This window comes from Chironomus tepperi, unplaced genomic scaffold (assembly GCF_022539635.2).
Source record: "Chironomus tepperi strain 1889 unplaced genomic scaffold, CSIRO-AGI_Ctep_v1 contig_349, whole genome shotgun sequence".
In the NCBI taxonomy this organism is placed as follows: Eukaryota; Metazoa; Arthropoda; class Insecta; order Diptera; family Chironomidae; genus Chironomus; species Chironomus tepperi.
In genome coordinates, this window is record NW_027226471.1 from 390927 (window position 1) to 408003 (window position 17077).

At 30.7% G+C, this 17077-nt stretch overlaps 1 protein-coding gene across 5 annotated transcripts in view; it reads right to left on the reverse strand.

Moving 5' to 3' along the window:
• Positions 1 to 108: 108 nt before the first annotated feature.
• Positions 109 to 17077, reverse strand: part of LOC139094114 (protein qui-1) — a 91309-nt gene continuing 74340 nt past the window's right edge. For 4 of the 5 annotated variants that reach the window (XM_070645040.1, XM_070645039.1, XM_070645038.1 and 1 more), the window contains 11 exons: positions 16908 to 17031; positions 13119 to 13173; positions 12934 to 12990; positions 9654 to 9836; positions 9459 to 9554; positions 7670 to 8392; positions 7347 to 7532; positions 7038 to 7218; positions 6199 to 6441; positions 5787 to 6106; positions 3225 to 5620 (listed from right to left, as the gene is read on the reverse strand). In XM_070645040.1, coding sequence (XP_070501141.1) covers positions 5105 to 5620; positions 5787 to 6106; positions 6199 to 6441; positions 7038 to 7218; positions 7347 to 7532; positions 7670 to 8392; positions 9459 to 9554; positions 9654 to 9836; positions 12934 to 12990; positions 13119 to 13173; positions 16908 to 17031 — 2684 coding nt within the window. In that variant the 3' untranslated portion in view covers positions 3225 to 5104. Of the gene's footprint in view, positions 2092 to 2951; positions 3036 to 3224; positions 5621 to 5786; positions 6107 to 6198; positions 6442 to 7037; positions 7219 to 7346; positions 7533 to 7669; positions 8393 to 9458; positions 9555 to 9653; positions 9837 to 12933; positions 12991 to 13118; positions 13174 to 16907; positions 17032 to 17077 lie in introns of those variants that run through there. The other variant, XR_011544751.1, reaches the window with a different exon arrangement.

Below are 17077 nucleotides of genomic sequence, written 5' to 3' on the forward strand. Positions count from 1 at the left end.
AAAAGCATTTTTTGTAAAAGAAAAAATAAAAAAAATTGAAAATTTTAATAAAGACAAATTTTGTTTTTTACTTTCTTAATTTCTATAATTTTCAGAATTTTTACCTAACATGCATTTATCACCTAAAATAGATCACAAAGGAATCGAAGGATTTTTTTTTTTCACTACAAATATGTGCTTTCTTGATAATTGTTTCAGAGATTAATTTGTTTCCACTTCGCAACACAACTAGCTAAAATTGCTCATTCTATTTCTTTCAGTATACATCAAGTAACAAGGAAGAAAATTCCGTACATTACTAGTTTTTTTAAAATAAATCATCCAAAGGCTTGATTAAGTAATTTTAATGGAAATCACATGATAGAATCATTTTATTGAGTTGTTCTATTTAAGATCTTTATTAGCTCAATCATTTTGAAAATTAAACAGAGCAGTCAAAGCTGCTGTGCTTCCAGTTGCAACCAGACATTTACAATTCATGAATGAAATTCACTTAGACAAGCAATCATCATGACGAGACGTTTAATGACCAATACAAGCGAGAATTTCAAGAACGTCAAGGTTGCTTGTTATCGCAGAATTATTTTCAGTAAAATGATACTCAAGAACTTGACGAAAAATATTTTTTTTTTCTTTCAATTTATCTCAATGACATCTCGCTAAATATTCATACAATATATTTTTTGATGTTTTAATTCAATTTGTGTAGCGTTTCTCAATTGAAAGTGCTTTCATCAGTAATTGAATTATTATATAAAGACGAGAATAGACAATGCTTTCAATGAATTAAAGCGAGAAGTCTATAGATACATTATTGCAATGTAATGTAAAGCATTATTGATTTGGAGACCTATCCATATTAATTATATCATTTTGAGGTCTTTTGAAAATGAAGGTTCAATTAGTTCATGTAGATTTAGAGGACAGTATATGCACCATCTAAGGGAAGCCATGGATCATAATTAATCTGTACGGCCAGTGAAGTAATTAAGCATATGCAAATTATGAACTATCCTTTAAATTTATGGCAACTCCTCTGGATGTACATCACTAAGACTCCAAATGAATGATTTTTAAGGGTAATATTTGAGCTATGAACTTAGAAAAATTTTAGAATCATTATGAAATATCCGGAAAATATATCATAAAGCTTCATAGACAAGTACCTAGTCATAGTCAAAGGAATTTATTTCATAGGTACGGTAAACTTTCTTCCACAAATGATTTTTCTTTTTTTATTGATTTTCTGTTAGATGAACAGTTTACTGCTTTATCTAATTGCTTTATCCTTTATTTTTAACTTTATCATTCATCCATAAAGATTATTTTCTCATTCAATAACTTCCAAAAATTTTCATATTAATTCAGTACGCGCACAAAAGTATATCTAATTGCTATATATTTTAATAACGATAATTAAAATTTCAGTTCGCTTAAAAATGATTTTGTGTAAATTTTCAAAACTTTGTTTTGTTTGTCTTTAGCTAGATGGGTAGCATTTCAATGACTGTACTGAAATTTGACAGCACAAAAATATTTGAATGAATAATTAATATGCTTAAAGTATTATTAATTTACTAATTTTGTGAACAAAACTGTAATTTTTAGTCATCAGTTTTTTATGATTTTTGCAACTATGCAAAATATGCGAAATGCTTTCAGAATTTTACGCTACAATTTTTTTGTCTCATTTTATATGCATACAATTCAAAAATTAAAATTTTCTACTCTTTTCGTCTTCATCTACACAACACATATGATCTTTAAAACTACAATATCATCTAAACGCCATTAAAAATCTTCTTAAAATTAATTATCATTTCCTAAAATTTAAATCTCATTCTCAATAAAATTTGCAAATATTTAATCACAATAGAGTAATAGAAAAATTCCAATTGCTGAATTTTTTGGATGTATGAAGTGATGAATTGATGATGACTTTCCAAACGAAAATAAACTTGAAGAATTTCCAATGTCAGGCATGCATCCTCTTATCCATTTTCCATCTCAATGATTTATTTTACCTTCAAGTCGACTCATTTCCTCTCAGCAATAAAGTATGGGAAATATTTCGGATGATATTACTTTGCTCTATAAAGAAGTAAAAGAAATTCTTTTTTGTATATTGATTTGCATTGGAATAAAAAGTAGAAATAAGTAATAATTTTTGATAATAATGATTATAGAGACGCATATTCAATTTAAATTTTGATATCCAAAATCATTATTATCATGCAGTTAAAAATAATCGGCTAAAGCCAGCCAAATCGCGACTTCCACAGGTGGAACCTTCCTCAGGTAGCCACTTTCTATCGATGGCCCCTATTGCAGGTTGTCGCCTTCTGCAGATTGCCCTTGCGGGTCTTTCGCCGATATACGAAAACTTTTGAAAAATTATGAATTAAAAGGATCTTTAACAGGATCTTTAAAATATACATTAAGAGTTCGGGATGTTACAGGATCTTGGTATGCTGTATATAAAGGGTCTCTTTACTGGATCCTTTAAATACATTTTGCAAAATTCAGCAAAAAGGCTCATAAATTTTTACAAGTTTGTCGATATCGGCGAAAGCTCCGCAGGGTCCATAGTCGAAATCAACAACTTGCTTAATTAGCCTTAAATATCGTTGGAAGGCACCAACATGCAAAAGGGGGTAGACGGCAAAACCCAGTATTTGCCAACTCTGTCCATAATAGCAAAAATTCAAAATTGCCAAGATTCAAATTAAAAAAGAAATTGAAATCCAATTAAATTTAATCATAATGACGTCAGATATTTATATAAAATTTCATTATTTAGGAAGTATTTTACAACGCAACTGCCAAAATGACGCAAGCAAAATAGCCCGCAGCAAAAGTTTTCAATTTCACATTCCTCTTATGAAAAATGCGTTAGAAATAAAAAGCGAAATGAAAGGAGCATAAAATTAATCGAGAAAATATTTGCTTACCTTAAAAATAGATAAAAAAAATCCAATGAGTATCCTCTCTAGCATGAAAATGTTTCTTTGCTTCTCACAATATTTAAAATAAATCTATAGATATATAAAAAGGAGAAAAAGGCAGGAAGAAAGAGAAAAAAAAGTTTTCCTTTGAATAATAAAATTTCTGGGTCTTATTTTTGTTGGTTATTAAATAAACGATAAAAAAAAAATAAAATTCTTGATCAAAAATTCATAACATGTGTTTATTTATTGATATATTCTTCCTCTTCCTATAAATTTTAATTCGTTTTGGCATTCAATATTACAACAAATATAAGAACACATCTATATATACGTAACAACTTATAAAGGATTCAATATAAATTTTTAATAAATTTAAGGCTAAGCAAAGGTCTTTGGAATAGATTATAAAGGCTACACATTTATTAGTAAATTTTTCACAATTTTACTCTACTTTTTTGTAACATGACAAATGATATTATTCGGCCAATTTCACTAAACTGGATTATCCTCGATTTTACATTATACACTCTAGTTATTTTTCATGTATCCTAACCAATTTGGATTTAGTGATTGATACTTCTAATATTAACTTTCATTTCACTGTATTCTAAAAGTTGGCAGGTCTTTGGGAGTCCGAACTCCAATAGAGGTGTCTCCTCAATTGAGTCCTGCCAACTCTGACTAGGCGTTAAAAAACCAATCCAAAATCGAGGATAATTCACATTTGTAAAATTGGCAGAATGTGTTTAAAAATAAAACTGGGTAGGATAAAGTATATGTTCTAACTACAACTCTATACTAGTTAACATTATATTAAAAATTTAATCAAATTGCAACTGTAAATTAATTTTTACTTAAGCACGTTAAGTTTATCACTACAAGTTACAGCTGTAAATTAAAATACAACTGCACGTTACAGCTGTAAACTAAAATACATTTTTAACGAATTGTAGTGACGATTTTAAACATTCCTCCGTTCTTCCATCCTTTCTGGACGCTATATACAATATATTTACGGGAATAAATTATAGATGCAACTTGGAACGTAATGTGCTTGCTTTAAAATTAATTTACAGCTGTAATTTAATTACAATAAATAATTAAACTAGTATAGAGTCTAACTACAAGAGAAATAAAAGTTCAACAGTGCAGAAATTTTTGAGATAATTTCTTTAAACTTAAAATAAGTCAAAATGTTTATCATATGGACATAAATTATTGTTATGTAGTGCAAATTTCTTCTCATTCTTTCCTTAATGGGATTTGAATGCAAACATTTATAATCATTAACTTGATTCTTTTAATCTCCTGTCATTCATTTTATTCATTTCCTCATATAATCCCAGAGAGCTTTCATATTTGGTCAGATATTTTGGAACAAGAATATCCTAAATCAAATCTAAAGAATAATGTAGACTTCGGGATCATTCAGTTATGACGTCTAATATTTAAGAATGAAAGGGACTTTGAATTAGCTTGATCCTTCACAAAAACATTTTTGACTATCTGAACTTTGATAGACATCATTTATCATTGCCCTCTTATAAATTAAAGTAAAAGTTGTTGATTAAAGGAATAGCAACCAGTGTTCATGTTGACATAATCTAAATGTCTTGGTAAAATATAGGAACTAATCTACAGACTTTGACTAGGTTTGACTAGGATCTACTTTTGGAAAATTACATTATTTTGATTTCTAAAACTACAAAGTTAGATATTAATTAAGAAATAAACAAAAAATTCATATCAACAATTGAGTAATCTATTCATCGAGAATGTAAGTATTTGATAAATGGAAGTAAACTTTCGTACAGAGCTTAGAATATGTCTGAGTTAGTGAATACTCTTTGTACTATATTAGCAGAATCAATTGAAACTATTCCCTATGCTAGATGCTTTATTAACTTTGTATTCCAATTCTGTTTAGTAAAGTTAAACTGACTTAAACATGATCTGTGAACAAAGTTGATGTTTAATTACTTTTGAAAAATTAAATTAAATTAAATCAACTTTGAAAATCATACATATTTCCTAAAGCATAGTCCGAGACAGATAACAAAGATATGTAATATAATTATACTACATTTAATTAAACTTTATCTTTTTGTTGCTTGGTCTATGCATGAAATAATTCTAACTTTGTACACCAACAGAATTTATTGTGATATACAGGATCGTGCAAGAGGATTACGTTTTCTCTTAAATCTAATTCTATTCTCATCATTATGATTGTTACTACTTTTTGTGAGATTAATGGAATTGGATGGAAATTTAAAGTTTCTCTTTTGACTACAACTACGTAAACTACTAAAGCTTTCACTTTTTGTTACATCAAATGATGCTGATTTAATTGTTAAGTGCTTCAAATCATTCTCTGTATGGGAAGTTTTCATATGGGATGATTGTGCAAGAACGTCCTTTAATAAGTCGGGTTGATTACTGTTAATACTATTACTATTGTTATTTTCAAGTGACATTAAGGATGATGTGCTGTGTTGATGATGTCTTATAAAACATGTGTCTTTGTTACATGCTCGTGAATGAATATTAGCTTGAGTATCACTAGTGTTATTGATGTAATTGGAGCACGTACCTGAACGCTCTTCTAAAAATTCATCTTCGTCTGATGAGTTGATTCGGTCCTCAGCAAGAGATGATTGTCGAGATAACGACTGCGTGAAATAATGTAAAATAATGTAATGTTTGCATTATGGAATTTCTGTACAAGTTGGAGATTTTAAAAATGTAAATGTAGATTCCTACTCAAAAGAGGATTTTACTTCCTTTTAAGCATTTTTTTCACTTATTGATCTGTCTATAGATAAAATTCTACTTTACCTGATTCATTCGTCGTCGTGGTGGAGACCTCTTATTCCATAATGCTTCAAGCTGATCAAAATGTTGAGATTGTGCTAACGCTGCTTGTTCCGGATTACCAATATTTGCCTGCGATCCGATAGTCTTCATCTCGGCAATCTTCGATATTTCTTCCATGCTAGTTGACACACTAAATCGTCTTTTAAGCCTCTCATCTACTTGAGCCATCATTACGGATGACGTTAAATGGGCATATTTCTTTTGCCATGAGTAAGTATCTAATGATAGTTCCTTCTTCAATAATCGCCTTGCCGGTCGTTTGGCAGCTGCTGGCCGTAAATCTATTAAATGAAATGAAATTATTTATTATTTAAGTGAAAAAACAGCAGTAGTCAGACTACACACTAGAGATAAGTTTTACTACTCATCTTACCCTCAACATCACGTGCCGGAGCTGAATATGTTGGCAATTTAATATATTGTGCTGGTGAATTATGTAAACAAATAATCGGAAATGATGGATTGTCGGTTAAATGAACTAAAATTCTCGAGCACTCAAGAGATATGTCAAAACGTGTGAATTGAACATGAAGTTGGAGAGATGTTAATGCTAGACCTCTTGCTGTTTCCCACACAATTATCGTTTTATCATCACTACCTGATACTGCCGTTGTGCCTATTTCATTCATATGAAATAAAATAAAAGAGAAAAATGGATGTTGATGAGCTTTTTTCCTCATTTCAATTTTGTATGAGCATATATGTATGTATGTATGTATGTTGATGGCAAAAAAAGAAAAGTTTTTTTTTTGTTATGTTATGGAACCGCAAATGGCGGTTCTTTATCTTTAGGGAATATATTCACAATATTATGTTGAGTGTTGTGAAATGTGCTTTATTGGAGTTTTATCATACATACAGTCTGAAAATATGTAGATATGCTTTTGCGAAATGTCAATTTTCATGCTGTGTCATAAAAAAACCTTTAAACACATGGCTTTAATTAAAGTTATATTCGAGTGTCCTAATCAATAAAAGAAGTCTGTTGAAACCTCTGGTCACAAAACAATAAAAATATTTTTCCCTTAACTTTTATGTAGGTCTGTATAAGAAGATTAATCTTTGTATATATGATCTCATTTCTATTATCCATTGAATGGACTTTTCGTGTTACAACAAAAGTGAAAAAGCTTAATGGAAATGAAAAAAATAATAGCAGTAAAAGCAATAAACGGATATAAAGATAATTTTTTTTATTTCATTGTTTCTCACCATCAGCAGATACTTTGACGCATGTGACAGGTCCTAAGTGTCCTGCTAATGTGTGTATTTCCTCTCCAGTGTGTAAATCCCATAGGATTAAATTACAATCTTTTGATCCTGATATCACATGACTTTTATTTGTAACAGACACAGCGACAGTGAGTACAGCATCCGAATGTCCAACAAGCACCTGTTAATTTAATATTTAATCTATAATTGCACTATTGTTGATATATAATTGAATGATTTATAAAATGGCTTATAGTGTTTTTACATGCTTTATAGCATATTTCACTATCTTTATATTTATTTCATTACCTGCGCCAATTTTCCTCCTGTTGATTGCCACACCTTTAGTGACATATCACGCGAACCTGTTATTACATGCAGTGAATCGGCCGTTATGACAAAACATGTGATTTCATCAGTATGCGAGACATGATATTTCTCATCTTCACGAGTTAGTGACCATATCCTTAAGGAATTATCGCCATTCGAGCTCATCTGGAAATGAATTTTCATGCTTTTTAATTCGTTTTGATTTTAAGCTCTTCAGAGAAATGAACAAGTCAATGCAAAACTTATTGGCATCGACATATTTTGAACAAACATTAGAATAGTCAAAAATTTTGCATACTCACTGCGAATTTCATATTGTTTGTTACAGCTAAATATTTGTGTGGTCCTTGAACAGTCTGCAATATTGTTCCAGAATCAGCTAACCACACATGAGAACAGCCTTCACGGTCTGATGTTATAACTCGAATAGAATCCATCATTACAACTAGACATGTTATCGCAGCGTTGTGTGCTTTGAAAGTAGTTTGAAGCATGCCGAATTGAAGTCCCCATACCATTGCGGTTCTATCATCTGAAGCGGACACTAAATGTTCACAATTTGGTGCAAATGCTATACATGTTATTGAAGCTGAGTGTGCTTCAAATGTTTTTGTCAATTCGGGTGTATTAAGCAAATGCCAGATTTGAATGCCATGTTTAATCGCAACTGCAGCCATTGTTGAGTCACGAGAAATATCAAAACAACAAATTGGATGATTATTGGAATTTAAATTGAGTCGATTCGTAGACACTAGTTGCTTTCTATGCTTCCGCTTTTCCTTCTTTTTCGGATAGTAATTAACAATCGAATCTTCATTTCGGAATGAATAAAACGTTATCTTATTTCCACCTGCTGTGATCAAATAATCATCCTTCTCCATAACAAATACCGCTGAGACAGCGCCAGGATTTGGTGGCATTGTACGAATAATTTTCCCCGAACACATATCGAATATTAAGGCTTTAGCATCCTCACAACCGACTATCGCACGCTGACTGTCTGCTGCAATGCTAAATGCTAAAACCTGTAAATAAAAGCAATTTAAACTCAATTCTTGTGGCTGTTTCAACAGAGTTAAGTCAATTAAGTGGTTTATCAACCGCAATTCAATTGAAATGAATTTTTTATTGTTTATTTGACATTTATTCAGGAAATAAATGAATATTTTCGGTATTTGTGGTCTTTTGTAGATGCAAACCGAACAAACATGATGAATTGAGAATACTCAATTATATTTATTGACCTCAACAAACAAGCATATGCACAATAAGCATCTTACGGTACCCAATGAGCATGCTCACCAGGTAGATTAGAGTTGAGTATACTCATTAGCACGCTCATTTAGGTAAGTATGCTAACTGTTTGCCAGGGAAATTTTAATTTTATAGACACGACTGCTACCTATTTAAAAGTGACTCATTCTTACGCTTAATTAAAAAATCAAGGCACTTAAAGGTTTTATAAATAAATTTTCTTGAACAATTACGTCAATACGACTTCTCGCAATAATCTCCTCATCATTCATGATCGTAATTCAGCCAGAAACGTCCAATAGACGTTGTTTATATTAATAAAGAAGGGAAAAATTCAATAGACAATTTTATCGAGCGTCCACTGGGGCTCCTTTACAAACAAATAAAGAATTCAATAATCACTTAATTAAGCGCTAATGACTGTAAGAGCTATAGTGCTTAACAAATTTAATAAGTTAATTAAAAATCTCTTAACAAAAACTTTTTTTCTCTTCAATTTCTCGTTTCTTTTCCGTAACAAAGCAATTAATAGATTTAAGAGATTTTCAATTAAGGATAAAAGAGAAAGCAAGTAAGCGCTTGTATAAATCCATTAATCTGTTTTAATTCCAAATTGTTTTTGTTTTGATGTAGGAACGGTTGAAATGAGAAAACAAATAGGAACTGCTTTTTTGCTGATTATTTTTGCGTGATTTCTATTTTTACAAAAGCGATTGATGGTCATTCTAATTGTAGCATGTAAGATTGTAGGCAGAATGAACCATTTTAAATATTCAAATATTTCGGAAGTAAATCACAAACAGAAAGTGTGGGAATGACAAGCAATTTCATATTTACCTTTGATTTGTGTCCTTTTAACTGATGTAACTCAGTTCCGGTTGCAAGAGTCCGTAGATACAGACCATTATCTTCACAATGAGCAAGCAAGAAAACCTGTAAATGAACACAGCATGCCATTAATAATTCAAAAGGAAAAGATACCAAAAGAGACATTATTGGAACTGTCATCTTGGTCTCTTTTGCAATACTTACAGAATCGGGTGACAAACGGAAATTGAGAACTGGACTGTTAAATTGCATTAAATTTAAAAGCTCATATGTTTCCAATGACCATAAACAGATAGTTGCGTCATGACTTCCTGACACCAAAACCTCACTCGTTGAACTGATTGCTACATAAACAACTGGTCCACGATGATGATCAATTTTCATTACCTGGTATGTCACGGATTTAAATATTGTCGCATGAACAGCGGAAAAGAAAAGAAGGAATGAGAAAAATTAAAAATGTAATTGATGCTCGTAGCCATTTTTCCATCATCAAGCGAGAAATTTATTCAATTGCTGATTCATTCTTTTACTTTATTCGCCACTTGTCGCTCGATTTCAATTAATTTTCAGTCAAGTGTGGAAATGAGATTTTCCCACATTCTGCATTTTGAATAGGAACAATGGAGGAAAAGTCAAAGATCAAGAAGGAATAAAATTACTTTTAATTCAATTTTCTTGCCTATTTTTTATTCAGAATTAATTGAATATTTGCAAATAATTAATGTAAGTATCACCGCATGGCAAAGGAAGCATATTGAGGGTTCAAAAATGAGGAACATTTGTTGAAGCTGTACAAATAAAATGTAATTCTCGGCTCTATATCCAAACACAAACTAAATTTTTCATGCCTTTTAATGCCATTAAAAATTTATATAAATTTTCTATTTTTGTCCTGTTCCTTTTTTCCTTTCCGTTACAATAGTAATCAATCATGAGAATATGTTATGAATGGAAGCATTTTATATTATATAAAGCCATGCCTATATATATCTTTATTACATTTCAAAAGAGAATAACATCAGATGCATTTATTTCCACGAGCTTTTATGGCATTCTCTCTTATGAGAGAATATTCTCACTAAAATGCTCACTTCCTCTCACTCTCTTTTAACGAAAATCGAACGAAAAAGATAAAATTTTAGAGAGTCATTATTGTTATAATGTGCTTTTTATGAAATTATTACCCAAAAAAAAAGGCTTTCATTCATGGGAAATAAGTCCCTTTTGTGCTCAACATCAAATTGAATTTAAATACACGAGAAACCTTTTTAATGAACTTTGTAAATGATTTCATTAATAAACCTTAAAAATCTGGTTCTTCCTTTACCAATATAAATTTTATGAAGAAAATGAGAATAATCATAAATTTTGACATGTGCTCCCTTGTCGGTTGGATTTTTTTACACTGTTTCATCATTTTTTCTGTGGGATTTTTCATTATTTTTATCCTCTGGCATGATAAAGGTCTTCAATAAATAAAACGAGCAAAAAAAGTAATGCACAGAGATTGAATATATGGTGGGTATGAATTATTTTTGACAGCTGTGCGACGGGGTACTTGTAACTCAATATTTATTTATAACTACTTTTAAAATTTATACGTATCAAATGTTATAGGCTGTCAAATACTGATAATTTTAGAGATAATTGAATGATTTAGGAGAAATGCGCTTTATACCACAAAAATTTTAAACTTAATTGTGGATTGTAACATTCATTGTGTTCTTATTATAGCATATGCCAAATGTTTTTATCATTTTTAGGGGGAAAATATGATAGATGAAAAAAAGGAAAAAATGATGAATTGAAAATCTGGCATAAATCCACAAAGTCATGATGATGACGATCATCATTGTTTTTTTATTAAATAGCAGCAGGTAAATAGGCAAATGTTTCAGGTCTTGTCACTGACCATTATAATAATGACACCAGAAGAAAGTATATTTAAAATAAAAAGTCACAATGTTTATATTTGGGCTCCTGTAAGTAAGAAGATTAATGTTTTCATTCACCCAATGGTACGCATGACATTTGCCGTACTACGTGGAAAATCATGGCATTAAAAATTTGATTTTTAAGGTATTAGAGAGAAATCAAAATCGTCATAATGTGAAGAGTGAAGAAGCCTTAAAAACATAATATTATTATAGAATTTCTGATCTCTGTTTATTTTCATTGACAGCTGATAAGCTTCCCTTTTCATAGCTTATTCTTGTTTATGCAACCTGTATTTGAATCATCATTCATAATTTACGTGTTTGGATGTATATAAATGAGACGTAACTTCGGTTAATACTCAATAAAAGATATTGCAGCATCAACTGTTTTCTTATAACATAACTGCTTGTTATCAGAGCATTATGTATGCTAATGGAATATGAATAAATGTAGTACTAGTGTAAAACCTCATCAAGTATGATAGAAAGATACATCATTGACCGATAAAACTGTGATGTAGTCAGGATCGCATCTAGAAACCCAACCTTCAACCTTTTCTTAAGTGCTTAATACTTGCTAGCTACTGTGTGAGTATGATTAAGTGAAGGATAGAAAGATTACAAAAGTATGCGAGTTAGAAGAAGTTCGAGTTGTTTTAAATTACTTAAATTTTCTAAAGTAATTCAAAATAATTGAGGTGTTAATTCCAATACTTGCTTTACAAAAATTTCCTTTATAATTTTGCAATGTTTTCCATTTCTTTTATTTACTCAGTCGAGAAAAAGGATATTTTGTCCTCAATGAAAAATTAGATACAGTCCCTTATTTCTGCACAATACAATATGACTCTGACTTCTATTTTTAACAAATCCAATTTTCTGATTTTTCATCGTCTTTTGTTGCTTCATAAGTCGCAGTGTGCAAGTTAAACTTTAAGTGGATTCAATATGACTGCAATATTGTGGATTGAAAAAGTTTTATCATGAAAATATTTTTTCACATTTTTCGAAAGATATTTTAAGGGATAATTCACAAATGATGTCTATAAGGAATCTTCTTCCCAAATCCTTTTTGGTCATAAATCTTTATACAAAAATCTTAATGTTGAGAATATGTCAACTGTCATTTAATATTCAAATTATATCTTAAACTACAATTAGTTGATTTTCCCCTTTTATAGTTGTTGACCCCTTCTTATGAAAATTTTAGTCTGATTTAGAACTTTATAGAATAAACATCACATTTATTAAGTAAAGAAGCTCTTCCTTTTATATTCTTATCAATAACTAACTTTTGTGATAAACAACCCAACTGTTAGTTTGTTATTCCAGAAGTATATCAAAGAAATCAGTATCACAAATTTCTGGACGTCACTTGTAATAAAATCCATTAGAAGAAATCGTAAACAAATTCCGTTAAAGTCCATTGAGAACAAACAGAAGAGAGCAAAATCACGAAAAGATGATGGAAATATGCTGAAGAATGAACTAATAGAGCGCAAAAATAGCACGTAAAATTCATAAAACGCTTATTTCATACTCACAGATTTTCCAGTCAAGTACGATGATATTATTATGCTTGAATCTTCACCGCCACTCACCTGCAACAACAAAATCAAACATTAAATGTGAATGAAATGTTATAAAAGAGAGAATAAATTAATTTTTTATTTGATTACGAGATAAAGAATGGAGGAATGAAAAAGTCTAATCAAATTAAAATACTTACAATCAGACTATTGCTCATGGCACTTGTTACACACATAACGGCAGCAATGTGAAGCCTGAAAAAGAAGGTAAAAATAAAAGAAAAGTTGCAGGAAATTATTTCATGTAAAGATAAGATGAAAAGTTTATGACGATGTCAAAACTGAACTGACGCATTTCTTCAGCAGATTATTCAATGAAGATGGTCAATAAATTCAACATTTTTCGCTTACTTGTTCAAGTCTAGCAATAACTTTTTGAAAAATGTTGTCAAAAAGTTCAAGTTGTCTCAAATTACATGCAAAGATTTTTCGTGCATGGCTTCAAGCAGTTATTTTAAGTGTAAAAAGAAGAAAATACTCATATTTGTTCTGCTAGCTCAAAACAGACAACGCGGGAAAACGAAACCATCAGTAGGATCCTATTGAAGAGATTTCATGAGAATAAGACGAAATGTAAAATATGCAAGGTATACGATTATTTCGTCTTGTATGTATATAAATTTCAAGTGCTCGTAAAGCAATCTCCACTCATTGCTTGCAGAATTCGCGTTCGTGTGAAATACTAATAAAATTTACATAACATCAAGGTACAGGAAAGAATCAGAATTTGCTTCACTTTACACTTTTTATGTTTATCCAAGAACTTTTTCTCCTCTTGTCGTAGGCAAATCATCATCCCTCTTATACGTCAATAAAGTCATTTCTTCTTTCCTTTCTTGTTGCTTCTATTTATACATAAAGCATATGAATAAAAATACGTACACCAAATCGCATGAAAGCTCAATTAATGACTTTTATTATTTGTATAGCAAAAAAACAAGAATAAAATAAAAATTGTATATAATCTCAGACATGCAATGAAAATTGTAGGTTTTGTGGATAAACTCAAGTTATGAACAATGCAAATAGATTATAAAAGCTGGAAAATTTAATAAAGAATAATACCATTGTATGTAAGGGGAAAGGTGTATTCATTTAATAAAGTAAAAATGATTTCTGAATAATTTATTGAGCTGTGCATGAAGGGGAAGTTTTGGTTGGAATTCCTTTCATACATATTTTATTGTTTTTGGGAATTTTTAAGGAAGGTTTGCAATTTTTTTGGAGGGTGACATTTTATTTATTTTTGAAGATTACAACAACTTCCGGAATGTTCTAAACTCAATTTGAAAAGTTTGATTACTTTATGATTTTTAAAGATTTTGTTCTTCTTGTTTTGCAATCGAAAATATTGGAGTCACGCTTAATATGAAAATCCGAGCAACACAAATGAAGAAGGCTCCTCCACGGAACTGTCATATGGCATTCACATGGAGCCAATTTCAGTATTAACAAAAGAGCTTTAGAGGAACCTCAAATGCTCCGTAACGAAGTGTTCTTCATCTGTGTCGCTCGGATAAAATTAAATGATTTTAGATTTACCGAAAATAAATCAATATTAATTAAAATTAATTACCGAGTTTTGCACCGTTATGTCTTTAATTAATTTTCTCCATGATAATATCAAAAACAAATCTGAGTAAAGAATTTTTCACTGTTTTAATTTTTCTATGAAAATGAAAATTTGCATGCCAGAACAGAATAAAAACAGAATCCTCTCAATAGAGTCATGAAAGCACTGTGACATGAATCTGTCGTCAGAGGCGTATTTAGTGTTTTTGCTGTCCTAACCACCTCTCTCCTCTTTGGAAAATCCTTTAATTTGCTAGAACTTTTGATGAAAATGTTTAGGATTCGGTCAATATTTCCTGCATTTTAGATGCAAACCTCGTCAAAAATTTAGTCTCAGACCGTTAAAAATTATTGTTTGAATGATGAAAAATGACATTGCATTTGACTTTTTAAGTTTTTTGTTTTTTCCAAAAGCACTTTAAAGCTAAGGCTGGAACATAATTTTTAACCAGAACTTGAATTTCATATGGAATCAAGTCGACATTTACGATACTCAGATTCGACTTCGAGGTACGTTTTCGTTCTTAAAAAATCAATTCAATTCTTAGAAGAATCAAAGATCTGTTTTTGTAAAGGAACAATCTTGAACTTTTGCCTTTTGTCTTTGACAAACAATTTTTTCTCGGATTTTTACCTTTTTTAAAGTCAAAGGCAAAATATCAGCACTGCTAGAAAATGCAAGAGGCAGTAAGCTCATTAAATAAAAAGCTTATCAAATTCCTGAATCATAAAACTAAATGATTCAAAAGTCAAAATCTTTAAGCACCGAATAAAAACAAAGAATGATTTCATGTTTCAAATTTTAAAGTACTTACACAGATTTTATACAGTCAACATCTAAAATATCTTAATATAAATGATTAAGAGTTATTTTGTACAATTAAATCTGTAAAAGAGATGATCTAACTTCTTATTCATTCGCATTTTCATCTTAGAAATGGATATAAAGAGAAAATCAACAGCTCCATCACATTGTAATCTCGCAATATAATGATAGCATTTTAAAAGCCTCGAAACACGGGCTCATTATATTTTACTGCTGATAAATTAAAATCATTCTGCTGAATAATATTTTTGTTCTTCTTTTTCACATAAAAATGGAAGCTTCTTGTTATTCCTCCTTAATGTTCATGACGAGAGGTAATATCAACCACATTATAAACATTATCCTGCAAACATAAAAAGTGATGGTGAATGAGAGATAGACGGAAGAAAAAAGAAAGAATCTCAATCATCATCACAAAACGGCACCGTGTGCTTTCCAGCAAGTATACCTACACATCATTTATCACGCACAGCAACTAATGTACGCACACATTCATTTTTTTCCTGCGTCTGTTGCTGTTGATGATACTCGCAGTAGTATTGTATGGCTTAACAGCTTTGTTTACAGATTTATTTTTCACTCACACTTCCTTTTCATTCTATCATTATTATTACTATTATTTTCATTCCTCTTTTGTTTGTTATTGTTATAAAATACATACAATACGTTTCAAAATATTTCTCTTCGAGTCACAAGAGATTTTCATTATATTCTTAGAGCAGTGGTGGGCAACCTTTTATTCACGGACCTCCTTGGTCGTAAGCCTCAACCGAAACCTCATACGACTTAGAGTTCATGGAATTTACGAAAAAACATTAGTGTGCCGCAACACACAGGTTGTCCACCACTGTCTTAGAGTAAAAAAATATGATGGAACTTGGATGGAACATTATCATGATTGGAATTTCACAGAATGCTGCTGTTGTTGTGGAAATCGGTAGCATTTCTCAGAGTACTACAAAATTTTAAAGCGGGATATCGGTTCACATGTTCTGAGCCCGTATACAAATATTTCTATCGACAAGTGATATAAGTTATTCAAAGACTTTCATGAATGTAACCGGAAGGATTATCTTTTGTAATATTTTTGCTAAAGAAAGGAAGAAGCATTAAAAATTCAATAATCCACAAGCTTTTGCTTGAGTTATGAAAAGTATCAAATTTTGCTGAACAATCATTTAAAACAAAATTGTTTTGCTTAGCAACTGGAAATATATGCGTACTTAAAAATTCTGTCATTATTTTTATATCCTTTTGTATTTCTATGGCAGTGGTGGACAACCTATTTTTCGTGGCACACCTTGGTGATAAGCCTCGACCGAAACAACAAATGGGATACGATTCGGAACATTACCAACAGTTTTTGGCAACACATTAGTGTACCGCAGAATACAGGTTGCCCACCACTGTTCTATGGTATCAAAGGAAATATTGTCAAAAGAATTATTCAGTTTAATAAATGATGAAAATTTAATCACAATTCAGCTTTGACATGACATGGTAATTGAAAACACAAAAAGTTTATCCTTACCATAAACGCGTCTTTACAACCTGTGACTTTATGTCCCAAATTATTACGCTGGTGTCTTCCGAGCCTGTCACTAAATCATGTGTGTTTTTTGGCACCATCATACATGTTATTGCTCCACTGTGACCTATAAATAAATACAGCATGAAACGAGTTAGCATTTTCAAAATTTA